The sequence below is a fragment of the Onychomys torridus genome, chromosome 6, assembly GCF_903995425.1.
Source record: "Onychomys torridus chromosome 6, mOncTor1.1, whole genome shotgun sequence".
NCBI classification, from domain to species: domain Eukaryota; kingdom Metazoa; phylum Chordata; class Mammalia; order Rodentia; family Cricetidae; genus Onychomys; species Onychomys torridus.
The window spans coordinates 74508178-74527015 of NC_050448.1; the positions used below are offsets into that span (position 1 = coordinate 74508178).

General features: G+C 42.1%; 1 protein-coding gene across 1 annotated transcript in view; it reads left to right on the forward strand.

Annotated features, from left to right (window-relative positions):
• The window catches only part of Spag17 (sperm associated antigen 17), a 235607-nt gene that overhangs the window by 40653 nt on the left and 176116 nt on the right, over nt 1-18838 (forward strand). Inside the window, exons 2-3 of the mRNA XM_036191366.1 lie at nt 1320-1460; nt 2033-2119. Coding sequence (XP_036047259.1) covers nt 1320-1460; nt 2033-2119 — 228 coding nt within the window. The remainder of the gene's footprint in view (nt 1-1319; nt 1461-2032; nt 2120-18838) is intronic.

Here is an 18838-nt window from a genome sequence, read left to right on the forward strand (position 1 = left end):
TGGCAATGAGCAGAACAGAGTCTAAAGAGTGCCACACAAAACTGCACATTTCACAAAAAACACAACTGCCTGAGGTTTTCCTGTCTTCTTAGACGTTATTTCGGCATCCACCAAGAGCAGGTTCTGCTCCACAGCTGTCAGTGTCCTAGAAGTAGTTAGAGCAAGCAGTTCTCAACCTTCCTAATGCTGTGACCCTCTGCTACACATCCTCATGTTGGGGTGAGCCCTAGCCATAAAACTATTTTGCTGCTGCTTCATAGCTGCAAGTTTGCTACTGTTTGTTATGAATCCTAATGTAAATATCTGATATGTATGATGGTCTTAAGTGACCCCGTGGAACGGTCATTTGACCCCCTCCCCCACAGGGGTCACAGTACACAGGTTGAGAACTGCTAAGCTAGAAGGTAGCTTAGATACTGTCGTGCCTGACTCTCTTATTTTATACATGACGACCGAGAGGCCTGGGAGGTCATGTGGCTGGGGTGCCCTCCCTGACACTCATCTCTTCCCCCTCATGTCTTTGTCACGAGAATGCTTGTCCCGCTGCCCCATGAGACTGTTTGGTTCAGCAGCAGAAATGGGCTTCCTCGGGAGGTAGTGAGGGGTGGTGGCGAATGCGTAGAATTCCACCCAGGCTCCCAGAGAATTACCTTCTCCAGTGGAAATTATAATAAATGGAGATAAAGGAGTTACAGAGTGAAAGCCTTGTTTTTAGTAATTTGTTTCTTTAAATTGTTTGGCTCAAAATTCTATGTCCACGTATAAGATGTTGGCCTTTTTCCAAGACGTGGAAAGGCTCCTTTTGTGAATCAGCAGTCATGTTCTTGCTTACATAAGAGAAGAAAGTGTGTTCTGGTTCTCACTAGCAGCTCACTCAGTGTCACCCAACCTTGAATTTCTTCTGTAAAGGTAGCACTATTCAGAGTCACTGTCCAGAGAAAGGAATGGGAAATGAAGCAATGATTATGCTTTGAGATTGCGTTTTAATGTACTTTTGTGGCACGGGAATGTTAAATTGATTGCAAACACCAATTTGGGGCGCGGGGGAGGGGGGAAGCAGCAGCATTTTACTTTCTTCAGAAATGCTTTTCCTGGTTTCTTGAGAAAATTGGTTTTAGCCAAGTTCCATGAAATTTGGCACAATACTGCCGCCTTGTGGCTACTTTGATTTAAAAAAAAAAAAAAAACACCCCGCACATACTTCAAGGTCAACCCTGTCCTTAAAATAAGATTTATAGGGAAGCTATCCCAGTTTTCAGTGGGAGCCTTGGAGCCAGTGAAGAATACTTAGCATTTAATTCTGTCTGCTCTTGTAACAGAATGACTGGAAGGCCTCCATCGCTTTTGTGGTTGGGAACCAGATTGAGGATGATCTTCTCATTCATGCCCTGGACCTGGCGGTCCAAGTTCCTCAACGTAGACTCTTCAGTATGGTGTCATGGCAAGACATTCTCCAGCAGGTACCTGCCTCTTCCTGACTCAGCACCTCCAAAGCCATCCTCCCGCAGAGTCAGGGATTGAGATTTTAGAGTATGCAACAATGATCATGTCTTGGACTACTTCGTTATTTATGGTCGATGACCTTCAATAGACATTTACAATCTACAATCAACTTAAAATATTCAATCTGAAAGAACTAACCTTTTCATTAATGAACTCCATTCAAACTTCATTCCTTTGACAAAGATTTCTGCAACCATTCCAGGCAGTGCTAAGCTCTCTGAGGAATTATTTAGTATAAGGTTAGATAATAATAAAAGAGTAGACTAAATAAGGAAAGCACAGGACTAACTGGCTCAAGTCAGAGGGCTGCGGGGCTACAGAGAAGGGCTGTCAGAAGGCATCCACCCCTGCAAGTACCCGCAGCCCACCTTGAGGTTGTAAGTACCACGTCTGTGTGGTTACTGTTGCTTTCTTGCTAAGTTGCCTAATGGCTTAATTTAAATCATGGAGGTATTTAAAAGTTTCACAGGTCCGTGTGTTCCTTGAGTAAATCTTTCATTCATGAGAAGTTAATTCAACTGTCTTACAGATCAATGAAATACAGGCTCTTGCTGGAGTTGCTTCAGCTAAAAAAGGGAAAAAACCCACGAGTGGCAGTTTACCGTTACATTACGAGGTGAGTGGATGGATCTGTCCAAGAGGGTTTGGTATTGTTTAGTAATAAAAGCATCCAGTATGATGCTTTTACATTTTTAAATTCAATCTTTTTAAAGTAAATTTTCACTCTCCGTCGGGTATGTTTGTTCCTTATAGTGGACACACATACACATTCACACAAACAGCTTTTAGAATGAATTTACCTGGTTTATTTATACTATAATTGTTCCCAGTTTAAAAGCCCAAATCATGAACAGTTATATACCAAAACACTGGGATGTATCCTTCCATGATAATTATTGAATGTGTGATGGTATTAAAGGGAGCCATTATTAGTGTTAGGTCCTTGAAAGAAATAAGAAAGAGCTTCTTGTATAAGAAAAAAAAGCCACAGCTGGAATGTTTTTCCATCAACTAGTGAATTTTGTACACATTTTACACCTCACTTTAATCAATGTAAAACTTTTGATATTCCTCAGATTAGTGGCACATTCCATTGCTGGCAGCTGCTTGATAGGAAAGCCTGGCCTGTGTAACCTGTACAAAGGGCTTACAGCTCAGGCTCAGTGAGAAAGGATTTCTTCTCACCCTGCCTCATTAATATCTAACTTAGGGCTTGCAGGAGATATAAAAATCCAGTGACTAATTACAACACCACCTACAGGCACTACTTTATGGCTATGCAGACCTAAACCATGAAGATTTGAGGACCTTTCAAAGACAAACTTGTTGACACTGTATTTTGTTGGTGACTAATGGAGTTTTTCTATGTCCCAGGTCTTGTGTGATTCCATAGTGACCTCTTTAGTATGGCCTGAGTACTTACTGTCTGAGCCAGATTCGTTGTAGTTCTTCATAGTTGACAGTACTGCAAATGTTTTGGCATTAATCCTTGCTATACCTCTCTCAAGGTCTTGGCACACTCACTCTGCTAGCGCAGCCAAATTACATACCTCCTCTCATTTCTTACGATGTTCTGAATGTGTGCACACCATTGAAACATTATGTGATACCTGGATTGAAAATAGCAGAATTTTTTCTTCTGAAGTGGTCATGGAAATCCATGTCCAAGTATCAGGCCTGGGATCAATTAGGCCCCCAAAGGATTCTTTCTTCTTCAAAGATACTCAGTAAAACACAGAGATGATAACAGCGCAGTTTTGACGTTTAATCTGGACAGGCATTTTGACTTGGATGTGGGATAGCACAATGCTACAAATCCAGAGTTTAGTTAGAAAACCATCTCTCTCCAACATGTGCTGGGACTCTTGGTTGCATATTCTCCACTCAGGGGAGGTCCTTCTCACATCTGGCTCTCCCACATTCTTCCACTGGAGCATTTGGGCAATAAGCCTCCCACACTTGCTTTTCTGAATGGTTCCAGAAGGGAAAAGGAAGACAGGGTGGAGCACCCCAGAGATCGGGCCGTGCAGGCACAGAAATTCATTACCATCAATCACCAGAGCAAGAATGGCAAAGAACATAAAGTAAGTGCAGGCTCCTGGTCAGCACTGGCCTAAGACAAGTTACATCTGGAGGAGAGCACTGTGTTTGCATCTCGGACCTCAGCCCCTCCCCACTGAGGGCCTCTTTGGGGACTTCCTCGCCTGATGCCTCCTCTAAGGAGAATCAAAGTGATATCATTTATGCCTGTGAGGAGCACCAACATAGCTATGAGTGGTGGTCATGGAAGCCAGAGTATTCTGGGGCCTCTGGACTTTTGAGCCACATGGATAGCCTGCTCTTGAGTCTGTTTCTGCTTGCATGGTCTGTAGCAAGTAGAAAACCTCCACAGACAAACACATTAGAAGCATAATTAGGAAGCATTACATTTTCTCTTTCAAGAACACTTGGCCACTGGGGAAAGAAATAGTATTATAACAAAGTAGCTTGACCTTGGCGGGAGTGGTTCATGAGTCTTGGTTTCCTTTCAGATCTCCATTTTGGATTAAGGGTTCAAGAATGTCATAATGATGGTAAACATGATGGCACATTCATGTCTACTTGTGGAATAGCTTCTTGACCTTAAACCAGAGTCTAGTCTTTCTTGCTTTAAACAGAGTTAACCTGTTTGGCTTCCTAGTTTCTTAGCTTGTGGTTGCTTAGTAGCCACCATTAAAACAAGACCCTACTACAGTGAAGTTTATCCATGAGCAGCAAAACCATGTCAGAGCCTCCTTACATCTTTTCAATAGAGACTTGAAATGCCTGAGCTAACAAAGCCCACAACGCCTGAGTGATTTACTCAGGGTTTTATCTGAATGGTTTGGCACTGTATACATATAGAACTCATTTGAAATTGTGTAATTTCCCCTGAAACTTTAGAAATTCATCTAGCCATGATACTGTATTCATGAGCATCTTTATTTATAAAGCATAGTTCTTTGAAAGCCTGCTTAGATTTCTGCTAATGTTAATTCCCCAAAGGCAGAGGCAGTGCTACAATTTATTTGTTCATTCACCTTCTTGTTTTGAAAAATCATGTTTTACTCTTCCAGGATCCACTCCAAGCACTCACATAGAAACAGGAAGAGAACAGTCTCCATGAGGTATAATCTCAGGAGGGCTAGCTATTATTTATTGTTATTACCACTCACTACTGAGGATGGGGATAATCTTATCCGTTGACAATGGCAGCATTTCCACACCCAGTACTATTTAAGGATATGGACATACATGAAAGTGGACTTATAGATATTATATACTGATAAGTTTTGCCAAATATTAGCACATACGTTATTGTTCAAGCATTATCTGTACAGTGCAGAGGGAGGTGGCAATATGCATATTGTGAAAATTTGGAGCTTGAAAAGCACTAGGATTGGAGACAAGACAAACAAGAAGTCATATGAGCACGGGCTGGCATGCAGTAGGTATTCAGCAAAATTTACTCATTAAAAGAATAAATAACACAGTACATAAAATTGTCAGTGGAGTCCTTAAGGGACAGGGAAATGTCTAGAGAACTAAAGGAAAATGAGGTTAGCATTAGCTGGGGTGTGGGGAGGAGCCAGGGAAGTTCTGGGGAAACAATGGCATCTGGAGAGAAAGAATGAAGGACTTGGCCATTTTGATCTTTCTAAGAACAAAGCAGCAGCAACAACAACAACGATTCACTTACTTCCCAATCTAAAAGGAAATATAAACACACTCCCCATTTCAGACACAGGGAAATGATGCTGGGAAGTCCACTAACCGGAATATTTGAAGCTAGAAGTTGAAATTACAGGACAGGAAAAAAGAAATTGAAATAATTTAGATCTCTTCCATCAAATTAGTCTCAATGCTTTCTAACTTGGGAGGGTAGATCCTGATATTTAAATATAGAAAAGGGTATTTTAGGGGGAAAAAAGCAGATGAAACAGAGCCACAGGAGTTAGAGAGGTCTCAGTGAATGTGGGAGAAGTCTAATCTCAGTGACTATGGGAGAAGTTTAAATGAATGGGGAAGGAGTTTCAGTGAATGTGGGAAAAATCTCAATGAGTGCTGGAGGAGTAGTCTTAAAGAATGTGCACTACCTCTGTAGTTCCATAGTACAATAAACACTAGATAGGAATGGATAAATCCTAGATATAGTACTTTAAAACCATGGAGATAGGAATTTATAAGAAAACATTTAAAGAGTTGGGGAGATAGCTCAGCAGTCATCTGATTCTCAGCACCTATACAGCTGCTCACAACTATCTGTAACTCCCCTTTCAAGGGATCTGATGACCTCATCTGACCTCCATGGGAACCAAGCACATTCCTGGTGCACATATATACATGCAGCCAAAACACCCACATGCATAAGAAAGGAAGGACAGAGGGAGGGAGGGGGAAGGGAAAGAGAGAAGAAAGAGAATTTAGTACTGAGAAAGTATATGCTTTAGTTTCCAGCTGAACTTGTCTTTGCTCAGTGTACATGTCCAGGTCTTTTTATGTTCCTCTGTGCTTTATGAACCATGTGGAGAATATGACTTTTTCCTTGGTATATTTTGCAAATATACCAAGTCCTGACTATAAATTAAAAGGAAACCATTACCAGTTATTCAAAACCAGCTAAAATGTCTTAAGGAGAGTGGTCTGTGTGTATCTAAAGGTTCTTGCCCATGTAAATCTGATGCACAGTAAGTGAACATCTTAAGACAGATGTACAAATCTCAGATTTGCCATCATAACTGAAAAATGAGGGCGTCAAAGCTGGGGTTGGGCAGTGGTTATTTCTCCAGTATGTTTGAACTCAGAGTCTCCCATCTTAACCATCTCAGGTTCCACACCACCCTGATGGCAGCCACCTCTCCTGCCCAGCTGGACATGAGTTTCTAGTGACGTGTGGGCTAAGGTTGGAATGACTATCTAAGGTCTCCTTATAAAAGATGTATTAGATCCTTACAAAAACAAAAAGTAAAACATTCACTAAAACAAAATTGTCTATTTTTTTAAAAAGGGATTTATGCCCTATTTGGTGATTCAATTCTTAATTTCTATACAATAAAAAAAAACAGAGATAATCCTAAAGACTGTATTATGCGCTGCAATTTTATGCCAACAAATTAATACTAATCTGCCTCATCTTATCCGTCAAATTTTACTTTTTAACAATTAAGTTTTTTGTTTTTGTTGTTGCTTGTTTGCTTGTCTTTTGAGGCAGAGTTTCTCTGTGTCGTCCTGGCTGTCCTGGATCTCGCTCTGTGGAGAAGGCTGGCCTTGAACTCATAAAGATCCACCTGTCTCTGCCTCCCACAAGTACTGGGATTAAAGATACAACTAGGGTTTTTTTTTTAATGAAATTATATTTATGAATTTTTCTATGTTACAACTTGAAAGAGATGCTGGTGTTAGTTTTGGAAATAATATAACAAATGCTGTCTAGGAAAATATGGGAGGACTGGAGAGATGGCTCAGTGGTGAGGACTGCCTGGTGTTTTCTGGAAGACCTGAGTTTCACCCAAGTGTCCAGTAGCTCATAACTACTCTAGCCCCAGGGGATCTGATGCCTTCTTCTAGCCTCTGCAGTCAGTTGGCACATATATGGGACACACACACACACACACACACACACACACACACACACAGCACACACAAATAAAAATAAATATAAAAGAAAGTAAGAGATACAAATGTTCTGTCTTCAAAACTTATTTTGCCCATTTTTAAGACACCACTAGTGTATTGGGTTAGTATGTCCTCATTGATTTCTTAGCTCCATAGTTTTGATTCTTGGCTCCTGGGCAAGGATTCAGTCATTTGCAAGAATGTAGATTTTTGTTACAGTTCAGTAGGATGCTGTGTTCTAGATTCCTAGCATGAAAATCATTTCTTAAACAGTGCTTCAAATTAACAGTTCATGCAGTAAAGTTGTAAACCTTTGTTTTGGAAGCGGGGTGGGGTGGCCCTTGTCAAAATGAAAAATAGAAAGCTCATGCTTCAGAGATAGGAACAAATACTATGTGAAAACATTTCAGAGATGTGACGTTATTAAAATGGCAGCTGTTCTGAGACCAGAAGGAGCAGGTATGTCATGGAAGAAACAAAGTGGGGGGAGGCGAGAAGCGTTCCCCAGCCTTTTCAGTCCTGAGTTTTAAAGCAAAACAAAAACATTCTGGAAGAACTGGAAAGTAGCCAAGCTAATGCCGTTATTTCATAGAGCTCAGGGACACGCCAGGAAATTACAGGCCAGTTAGTTTGACTTCACTTGTAGGGAAAGTATTAAAAACTGCTGGAGGAGATGGAGTGAAAGGGTACTTAGCAAGGTACCGCTTGATTATGGCAAGCCTGGCCCGCCTGTTTTTCCAAAAGGGAAGGTCACATCCTAGGAACTTGTTGAAATGCTTTGAAGCTATTATGGCCAGTACACCCTCTAAAGGATACAGTGGGGCCCAGAATCTGTGCATCTTTTCTGTCCCACATCAGCCTTCCAGGGATACCTATAGAACATGGCCCACATACAGACTCCAGGCCTGGGGCTCAAAAACCACTATGAAAATAGCAGAAAGTCACCTCTGGGTAGAAACATTTTGAGAGCTGGAACCAATTAATCCAACTTGATATTTATAAATGTAAAATAATGAGACTTGGAATAAAATTGAGGACTATTGAGCTGTAACAAATAAGTGCCACTTTGGGACCATAAAAACAATTCAAGAGCTAGTGCATCAAAATCTGGGCTTGGATCTGTCATCCACTCCAAGAAGGGAGGATGAGGAGAAAAGGTATTCTAGGAAGCCTCACAGAGTAGAAGGTTATGAAGAATTGCAACTAAGTGAACTTGATCAGGTTGAGAAAAAGAACCATCAAATGTGTTAACAACTGGGGCCCTGTATTCCGGAGCAGCTCAACAGAGAAAGTCAGGTCTGAGCTAGGCAAGGAGCTGTATAAGGTCAGAGCTCCATTGCTTTAGGAATGAGCTCCTGGGGCGCAAGTATGTTTGCCTTTCAAATGGGAGACCTGTAGCTCTATTTTCAAAGAAAAGCACCACTCAAGCAAAGGCGTCAACAAAACCCCCAGGCCAGCTCTCCTCTACCCCAGGGTACAAGCAACTGACCACACCTACATGGCAGACAACCATCAGTCCAGAGGCAGGAGGTAGGCGTGTTAGTGCCAAGAAACTTGGGGTTCAGCTGCTGCAGGAATCCTACTTCACCCAGGGGCTGGGTGGCTGGCCATGATATTTGGAGAACAATCAAGATAGGAATCCAGTCAATGTTTCTAAGACATGTCAGTGGTGGGTCAGCAACAAGAAAGGGAAGCATTCTACTGGTCGCGTGTGGTCCTCTGGTCACCATGTTCCACAGCCCTAGCATCTATCTGATGGATGCAGTAGGGAAGACTGCTTCATGCCTGTAGTTAAGAAGACTGAATCATCCACGCTCTTCAATAGTGACAATATTAGCTACCGTTTATCTAGCATTTCATCCACCCCAAACTGTGTGTGTATTGGTTAGCTCCTAATCCCATCTTCTACCTGCCACAGGAAGCTAATGGAGAGAATAAAGGAAAGTTAATGGCCACACGGGCTGAGTAATTTGTTGACTCCAAAGACCCTGGCCCTTTACTTGTATCACATGTGACAGGAAACAGTTTAAATTCCGGAAGCAGTCATGGATTAACAATTCATAAATACAAAAAAAAAAAAAAAAGAGAACTAAGGTTTAAATCTCTCAGTAGCTCTCTGATTTAAAAAAAAAAAAAATCTTCCTTTGACTCAAGACAAACACAGAGAAAGTGTGACTATGGTAAAATTATAAAATAGTTTCAGCTGCATTCTGGTGGCTAGTTTGATGTTTGGGGCAACAGGGATCTTTTATTTCTGTGATTAAGATTTGTATGGTTGTGTGTGACAGCAATCTACATCCAACTCAGTTGGAAGTGTGGAAGGCCAGGGCTCTGTCTGAAATGTGAACCACTGGAGAGAGCTGCAGTCACCACTTCTTACTGGGTGAGACACAGACCCACTGGCTAGAGGTACTGATCAAGTCAGACCGCCTGGGGTCAGTCTTGCCTCTGTGACTTACTAGACCCGTAACCTTAGCCTGAACCTGGAGTTTCCCCTTATTAAGCCTGTGACTAAGAATATTGACCTTATAAGGCTGACTCAATGATTAAATAAGACAGTGAATGGAAAATTCATGTTACCTGTCACAGAATAAATGTCCATGAAAGCTACCAAATCTTTAGTACTTCTAAAACAATTTCTATTCTAAGTCAAAGAAATTACTGGAATTTTGTAGTATAGTGAGCATGAAAGTACAAGAAATGCAGCCATGAGCCTTCAAAAAAAAGATATAGTAAAAATGCATAACATAAAATTTCTCACCCAAACCATATCTAAGTTGACAGCCATGTCCTGTTAAATATATATTTGGTGCTGTGAACTACATCTCCATCTTAAAGAGCAAAAACTCTATAATCACTAAATTATACCACCCACCACACCCACCACCCACCACTCACCACAGCCCAGGCCTCCTCTGGGGCCTCTGCTAACTATTGGGCTACCTTCTGTGTCTAAGAATGTGGGAAACCTTGTAGAAGTGGAGTCATACACATTCATCTGTCTTCTGCCCTAGTTAATAATAGGTCATTGATTGTATATTTTTCAAGAGATTCATTGTTCCTGTTGTAATTATTTTTATTAGTATATATTAATCATATAAAATAATGCCCTTCCTTGTTAAGGGTGAAATGACTCCATCATATGTTTATTCCATACTTGGTTGTCTGTCAGCCAGCCATTGATGAACACTTAGCTTCATCTGCCTCTAGGCCTTTGTAGATAGTGATGCTATGAACATGGTAGGTGTGTAAATGATTAACAGGCTTTCCACAAAGTTGAATGTGAGTACTGAAAGGTAGGCTAGCCACTAATGAAGCAAGAGGAGAATAAAGGTAGGCTAATGATCAAAGGGTATTCCTACTACTCCAGCATTCCAATCTTCACAGCTAAAATGAAGACTGGTACACGAACTTCCTTATCATGCCACATGAGGTACAAATGTGAGTGAACACAATATTATGTAAGCAGCCACGTTCTCTGTCACAGTGTGAACATTGTGTGAATGGAGAACGGAACCCCAGGAAATGTAACTTATTCATTCAGCCACCAATGTAAACACCCATCAGTTTTCCCAATAGCCCAGAGCTTGCCCTATACCCAGCAGAAGGTGGGTCGCACTCATTCAAAAAGTTTGTTTATTCATTCATTCCTAGGAAGATCATTTTGGGTTTCAGAGGTTAAAATGTTTTTGAGTCATTAAATATTTATGATTTCAACATGCATCAGACATAAAATTAAACACTAGGATGGGTTCCATGCACAAGCATGAGGTCCTGAGTTCAAATCCCCAGCCTCCATGTAAAAAGCCAGTCATGGCCACATATGCATCTATAACTCCACAACTGCAGAATGGAAGAGACAGCAGGATTGTTGGAGCCGGCCTGGCTCTAACATCAGTTAGAGACCCTGTCTAAGGGAGTAGGGTGCAGAGTTATAGAACAGGACACCTGACATTCTCTTCTGGCCTCTGCATTTGTGTATGGGTGCATACATCTGCACACACATGCGCACACACATACATATAAAATGTTAAATTAATCAAATAAGACTACCAACTTGCAATTTTTTTCAGTTTTGTAGCTATGGCTATGTTGTTTTTTAAGACATGATTTACGCTTGACGTAAACAAAGGTAACAGGTTGGTAGTGCAGGTGGTACACAGCTTTGGCCAAAGCATCCAATCAGATCTGTCATTAAAATGCAGAAAATATTTAATTTTCTATGCATTCCATAAATATGTGATGGTCTATTAAGAACCAATTCTGTGGTTGAATATTTGTTAGTGAATAAAACAGATATAGTGCCGTGCCCTCAAGAGTTTATTATTTTTTAGCAAGAACTGCAGGCATCAAGCAAAAACCAAACAAGCAAACAAAACAGATGTGTACAATTATGTATCAAAGTAATTAACTTTTTTAAACTGGAGGTGATAAAAGCAGAAAACACTGTAAATGGAGGAGAGTTTGGAGATAGTCCTAGATTAGAGATGGAATACCTGAGTCTGGATACGTAATGATAAGGAGAGAGTCATCTGACTCATTCTGCTGGTGACTAGCAGGTCCAATCAGCATGATAATGACTTTTTCCTGATGAAGGCGCTCACACTGCATCACAGTGTGGCCAAGAAACAGAAAGGTGTGTATGCAAATGGTGTTAGTAGGGGAGCAGGAGAGACAGATTCCTTCAGGGGAGGGGATGGATTCTTTTGTAGTATCCTGCATTTGAGAAACTTCCCTGGAAAGCAAGACATGCCTCCGATGAGGAAGCAGCTGTATTCTGGCTTACAGACAGCATTTCCCACCAGGATCAATATCTTGCAAGACTTCATCGCTTCTCAGTGTTGCCACACTGGGACGGAGCTTCCAGCACATGCGCCTTTGGGGAGCCGGTCACAGCCAGACCACAATAAGGACAAACAGAGAAGAAAGGAACTGGTGGAAGACACCAGAAGAAACCCCCAGGCTCAGGGGACACCATATCTGAACACTGTGGTGGGGGCAGAAAGCTGTTAGAGAAATGAAGGAGACTCCGTGCCCATAACATAAAGGGAGGGAGGAGGGGGAGGCTGGAACTGCAGGAAGGGCCATCTTATGGACTTTGGATTTTGCATCTTTACTTGATAGGAGAGGAAAAGGTCAAGAAGACTTGGAAAAGGAGCTGTTTCAAAAGCACTTTCTAATGGCTTCGTGAAGAGACCTTGGGAGGAGGGAGGAGGCAAACAGAGAAGTGGGGGTGCCTGTGGAGGCCAGTGAAGATGGAGAACATACAGGTTCAGGAGGTATGTGGGAAGCCAAATTGGAAGATGGCTGCGGACTTGATGTAAGTGATGAGGGTGAAATCATCAGGCATGACTCCTGAAGACTGCCTCAGGAAGCTGAAAAACATACTTAATGCTCCAGAGAACTTCAGAGGGAGGCCAAATGTGGGGAATGGCAGAAAACGTCATTTAGAATTGGCTAAGTCTGTATGTCTTAGAGATACCCGACAAGAGAAGTCAACAAGAAAGTCAATTGTTTTCCAGCGTCTTTCTCATTTTCTGGGCCCGTGTGCCTAGTGTGAGCCAGGTGTGGTAGGAGTATCATTTGTCAGTGAGAATTAACATTCTAATTAAGACTAATGAAGCATATTATTAGCAACCACAGAACAGTCATGGGCCATGTCTGCAAGCCTGATTCAGAAATCCTTTCCTTTCCAACTTGCTCTCTTGGTTGCACATTTGATGTAACGGTTTCATAACTGAGGGTGACAACCCAGTTTTTGCAGGTGAGCGTATGGACACATTTGATATGCCAAGAAAATTTTTGCTATAATCTAGGTGAACAAAGTGAAAAGGCACTGCCCTAGAGTCTTGTGACCTCCTCTGCATTGCTATCTTTTGGCACCCTCCTCTCCCAGTCTTGCCGGAGCACGGGCCGGAGAATATAGACAGTGTTCATTCGTCCAGCCTGCTCCTCAAGCAGCACACAGACAGAGTTCCTATGAGTCCAGGGTAACAGAAACGGAATTGATAATTGTGGTCTCTGCCCTCCTGAGTACATAATTAGTAACTGTGTAAATGGTGTGTTTGTTTTCTGTCATTCCATAACATTTTAATACCTCATAGAAAGTTTGGCATAAACGTTTTGTGTTTTAACCCTGCCTCTAATTGAGTCTGTTCTTCATTGAGTCTTGTGGCCAACCTCATGATTGCTCACAACTTTCAGCCAAAAGGGTAACAGTCCCAAGACAGTGGAGAATGGGACAAGGAGGGAAGGAGGGGTAGAGCACACACCAAAAACTTCGAAGATGCAGCACAGATACAGAAGGGCTTGTTTCCTTGGAGAGAGAGAGAATGTACAGCTGTAACTGAGCTGTGGTAGCAATTTCCATGCTTCTATGTATCTGCAGTGTGGCCTCAGATCCCCCAATCCTCACTCTTTGCTCCATCTTTGGTTACAAGAAAGGGAAGGAGTGCCAGACATGGATACGGGCTGGGAGAACTGACTACTGGATGAAGATGTGTTTATATTTATTGGGGAAGTACTGTTAGGCCGGTGAGACGGCTCAGCAGGTAGAGTGTGCTTGTCACCAATCCCGACAGCCTGCATTCAGTAACCTGGACCCCATGGTGAACACCAGAACGGGCTCTGAAAGCCGTCCTCTGAGCACCACACGTTGTCCCAACACACATGTGTAGACATGCATGCAGGTGCACACTCCTACATGCACCCAGGCACCAAATAAATGTTTTTAATACACTGTAAATAATAGAGGCACTGAATGCCTCTTACACAAATATATGCTTGAATTAATTCATCCATTTCACAAAAAATAAATAAATAAATGGCCCGGAAAATACTCCCAAGGGTCTAGAAGAACGGCTCAGTGACTAAGAGCACTGGCCGTTATTCCAGAGGACCCGTATTCAGTTCCTAGCAACCACATCCTGGCTCACATTCATCTGTAACACCAGTCCCAGGGGAACCTGCGCTCCCTTCTGACCTCCACAAGCACCAGACATGCACTTGGTACACAAGTAGGCATGAAGGCAAAACAGAAATTGCATATAAATAAAGTAAATTAAAAAATACACTCAAACCAAATTTGTAGCATTATAATATAAGGGAACTGGAATATTATTTCTAGATTATATCAAACATATAAATATAAAAATAAAATTATGAATTTAACCTGTTGAAACATAGAAAAACAATCCTATAAAAGTCTTATGCATAAAAACTGAAATTGTTTCACAGTCCCTTTTAAAATTCACATTTCAACTTCACACTTACTTGGACCAAGTGTTCGTTCACTCATGCTGTTTGGAAGTTATCAGAGACTTTTTCTTTTTTCTCCCTTTTTCAGTTTTTCAAGACAGGGTTTCTCTGTATAGCTCACTATGTAGCCCAGGCTGGCCTCAAACTCAGAGATCCACCTGTCTCTGCCTCTGGAGTGCTGGGATTTCAAGGCGTGCGCCATCACCGCCCAGCAGTTATCAGACTCTTCCAGTGAGCTAGGCAGACAGGAAGCTTGCCTTGGCCCCATGCTACACAACTCATATAAGCAGCCCAGTGTTCTCATTGCTCAACTTCACCATAAATAGCATGAAATAGCCAGCATCCATTTGGATTACACATTGCTATCAACCCCATTCGTTAGAGGATACTTTTATCAGGAACATCTAAGTATTTCAGCCATTTCCAAGTCTTGTTTTTTACCCTTTCACACCTCTCTAGATCCACAGAAAAGCGGGTTAGGGGGCAATAGCATATGACACAGTCACAGGTCACAACAAGTTCTGCATCCTTCATGAGAAGCTGATCTTGTATTCTGTACTCCCAGGTTCAACTTAGAATGTCAGGGAGTGGGGAGAATCAGAGACTCTATCTGGATTTGATGCAAGGGACTAATATATTACCTTTTGTAACTAATAAAATTTCAGAGGCCGACAGCAAATTTCTGATTTGCTTTTCCTCCAGTAAAATGTCTGCTTTGAATTATGCAGAAAGAATTCTTCTTCTTGCCAACTTGTTTCAATTTCCCACACAAAACCATCACAGAACACTGTCAGGGGGTTCTTATAGTGGTTCATTTCAGGATTCCTCAGCCATTGGAGGAACACACACACACACACACACACAGAGAGAGAGAGAGAGAGAGAGAGAGAGAGAGAGAGAGAGGAGAGATTTCCCCCTTTCTTTGGAGAAAACAGAGAGAAATGTATTGATGAGGTTTTGAATTGTGTTTTCCTTTTCCAAAAGCTGCAATAAGTATTAGTCATCAGATAGAAAAGAGACTCAGTCTCGCCCTGGGCCAGTGTCCCATTTTATGAATGCAGGCCCGCCCTGCACAGAGGTAGAGAGGCAATCACTGTGTGATGTTATTTAAGAGGTGCTGGAAATTCTGCCTGTCCAAAAATAGCCCCCACACCCGCCTGTTCAGTTCAGGCACACTGTCCATAAAACCCTAGTTTAAATGAAATGAATCTGCAGTTTTGGAATGTTACCTTACTATATCTGCTACACTTTCAGCATGTATTTATGTATTAGGAGGAAATCTGGGTCTCAAGGGGATATGCGTGTGTCTGGGTGGTATGAGAGGAGTTAGCAAGACCAAGGGTTAAGGTAATGCTGTGAGCCAACAGAGGCAGTGTCACCAGAGCCCTGTGGGAGAGTGCTAAAACTCAACTCCCTGTCTCCCATGTTCATCCACTCAATATTTTTTGAATCAGTGTTTTCTGAATCAAACAGTCAATGAGCTTGGATGGGATCATCAAGAATACAATAATTTGATAGCTCAACATTTGAAAGATTTTTTTCCTAGACTACAAATTACTTTCCCACAAAGTATCAAATTTTGATCCCAATAGTTGCCTATGCTGCAAACCTAAGTGCCACTGTCTTAAAGCAGATGAGGAGGACTGTACAGAGCCAAGTACTTGCCTGCTGACTACAGCTGACATGCAGAGCTTCATGCTAGTCCTTGACCCAGACCCAATGCTCACTCTGACACCTCAAGTTCTCCAAGATACAGGCCCTGCAGGCAAGAAGTTAACAGTTCACTTTAATCTGTTTAAAATTGTTCATCCAGGCATGTCCATCTGCCGCCAATGGGCTGCATGAATCCCAAGCTAGCTGTGAACACAGTCTAACTAACACATTTGTAGATGACAGTGTCAAGTCATCTTTTTGACTATGTCAAAAGCTTGGACATCTCTGTAAGGGTCAAACTCTTCTAGTGGTACTAGGCAAGTGTTTCCCCTCATCTTAAAATTACTTATGATGCTGAAGAGATGGCTCCACAGTTAAGAGCAAGAGGAATACTTGTTCTTCCAGTGGACCCAGGTTCAATTTCCAGCACATACAAAGCAGCTAACGACCACCTATAACTCCACTGCCAGGGGATCTGATGCCTTCTGACCTCCACAGGTGCAGCACACACATGGTACACAGACATACATGCAGGCAAGCATTCAGAAAAATAAAATAAAAATAAACATTTAAAAATTCTAGAATTAGATATTGAGAATTATTGTACAATTATATAAATACAAGTAAATTTTTAGCCACAACATAAAAATAAAGTTTTTTTTCAATTATTAAAGGTAAAATGCCAAACACAGGCCTCTTCTTGTGTACACCTGGCCTTAGAAATATGGGTTAAGTTTTACTATTATTCACATTACTTCCCCCAAAGGGTGGGGAGGCTCTCTCACATAGAATACTGATCACTTTGCATAAACTTATAAAACATAACAGTAAACAAAAATAAGTGGAGAAAAGAAAAACATAAGTTGACAGACACTAACTCTAAGTAGCTCTAGAACCACTTGAAACTTGGGGATACTGAGAAGAGGAAAAGGGGGGTTGGTCCTGATCAGGTATTATGAGGTGACCGTGAGGTTCAGGACCCCTCTCAAAACAGACCTTCTTTACTCTAGCCTCATACATCAACTGGATCATCATGCTGAGATCTTAGAAAACCTTTTGAGGGAGGGAGGGAGGGAGGGAGGGAGGGAGAGAGAGAGAGAGAGAGAGAGAGAGAGAGAGAGAGAAGAGGAGAGGAGTCTCACCATGCTATGTAGTCCTGGCTGTTCTGAAACTCACTGCGTAGACCATGCTAGTCTTGAACTTACAGAGATCCACCTGTCTCTGCTTCCAGAGTGCTGGGATTAAAGGTGTGTGCTCCTATACCCAACCCAATTTTTTCTCCTTTTTTTTCCCAAAAGAATAATTGTTTAATACTAAAACAGTTATAACCAAAAACTGCACAGAATTTGCTAGAAAGCATTTATCCATAAGTTCAGTTCCCAGTACTTATTACAGCAGTAATTACAAACGTTAAATATGGTATCAATGACTATGTGTTGACAAAAAGAAAGTCACTACAAAAGACAACTGGGTCCTGAACATCACTGTCTGTGTAGACTAGCATCACGTCTCCAGCCTGAAAAATGAGTGAACCGTAGCTTTCTCCCCCATCAGACAAAATACTCACAAGCATAATACCTGCTTCCAGTTCAAGACACAACAGGACTTGTGTGTGATTTAAACGGTCACCACCAAAGTGAAGCGCCTTGGTCGGTTTACCATCACCACCACCAAGCCTTCAGCGTCTTCCTCAGGGAGCAGGACAAGAGTTAAATGACCAGAAGAGCTTCAGAACTGGTGGGTAGGAGGGTACAGAGGGAGACAGGAAAGGCAGAAAAGCAGTGACTGTAGCAGCTGGAGCTTGGACCCTAGGAGCTCTGAGAGAGAGCACCTCCAGCTCAGCTCATTCATTGCTGAACCAGTGAAGTAGCACAGCTTGCTACCCCAGCCTTCCTGCAAGGCTGACCTGGGAGAGCAGAGGTGGCTGCATGTCAGCCTGCACTTAGCACAGGGCGCCCTTTACAAGGGCGAGAGGTTGCTGAAAATCTCCGTGAGATGTTAATGCGGCTACTTTTATTCAGCATGTGTTTTATTGGTTGCTTATTTTATTGGTTGCTTTCCATCTGTTGATCACAACGCTAATTCCAGCCTTCGAGTTCCTTTTAATCTAATGAAAAACAGACAGAAATGAGTGACCTGATCACCACGTGATAACTAAGAAGTTGTGACAGTGAGTGCACAGTGTCTTTCTAAGTTTTGACGGAAAGGGTTTAAGTAAATGCCTTGAAAATGGAATGGACAACTTATGAAGTAATATAAGAGAGAAATTCTTAGCAATCAAGCAGACAGAATAAGTGGGGTTTCCAAATAGTGGGGTTTGCTAGCAAGGAGGGCAAGTGAAAGGCACAGCCAGCAGGAAGCTGTGAAGGTGGGTCCAGGCCCAGGTTATAAAGGAGCTCCCTACGCTGTGCCAATGACTATGCAGCTCACTGTTTAGGCCTGAGAAGCACAGAGACACTGGGGGCAGGGGAGGGCCAGGATAGGCAGAGACACTGGGGGCAGGGGAGGGCCAGGATAGGCAGAGACACTGGGGGCAGGGGAGGGCCAGGATAGGCAGAGACACTGGGGGCAGGGGAGGGCCAGGATAGGCAGATGCTGGCCTGAGGTGCAGGAATTCTGTGGGAAGTTAGAAGGATGGCACCATCACCAGCAGTTACATGCTATGTGGGATTTAGCTTGCATGTGTAAGTTGCAAACTGTTTTAATAAATTAGCAATATATTTTAGTTACAGAAATTATAGATAATATAGAAAAGTCATAGGCTACATACTTAGAGATACTTAAATATGTC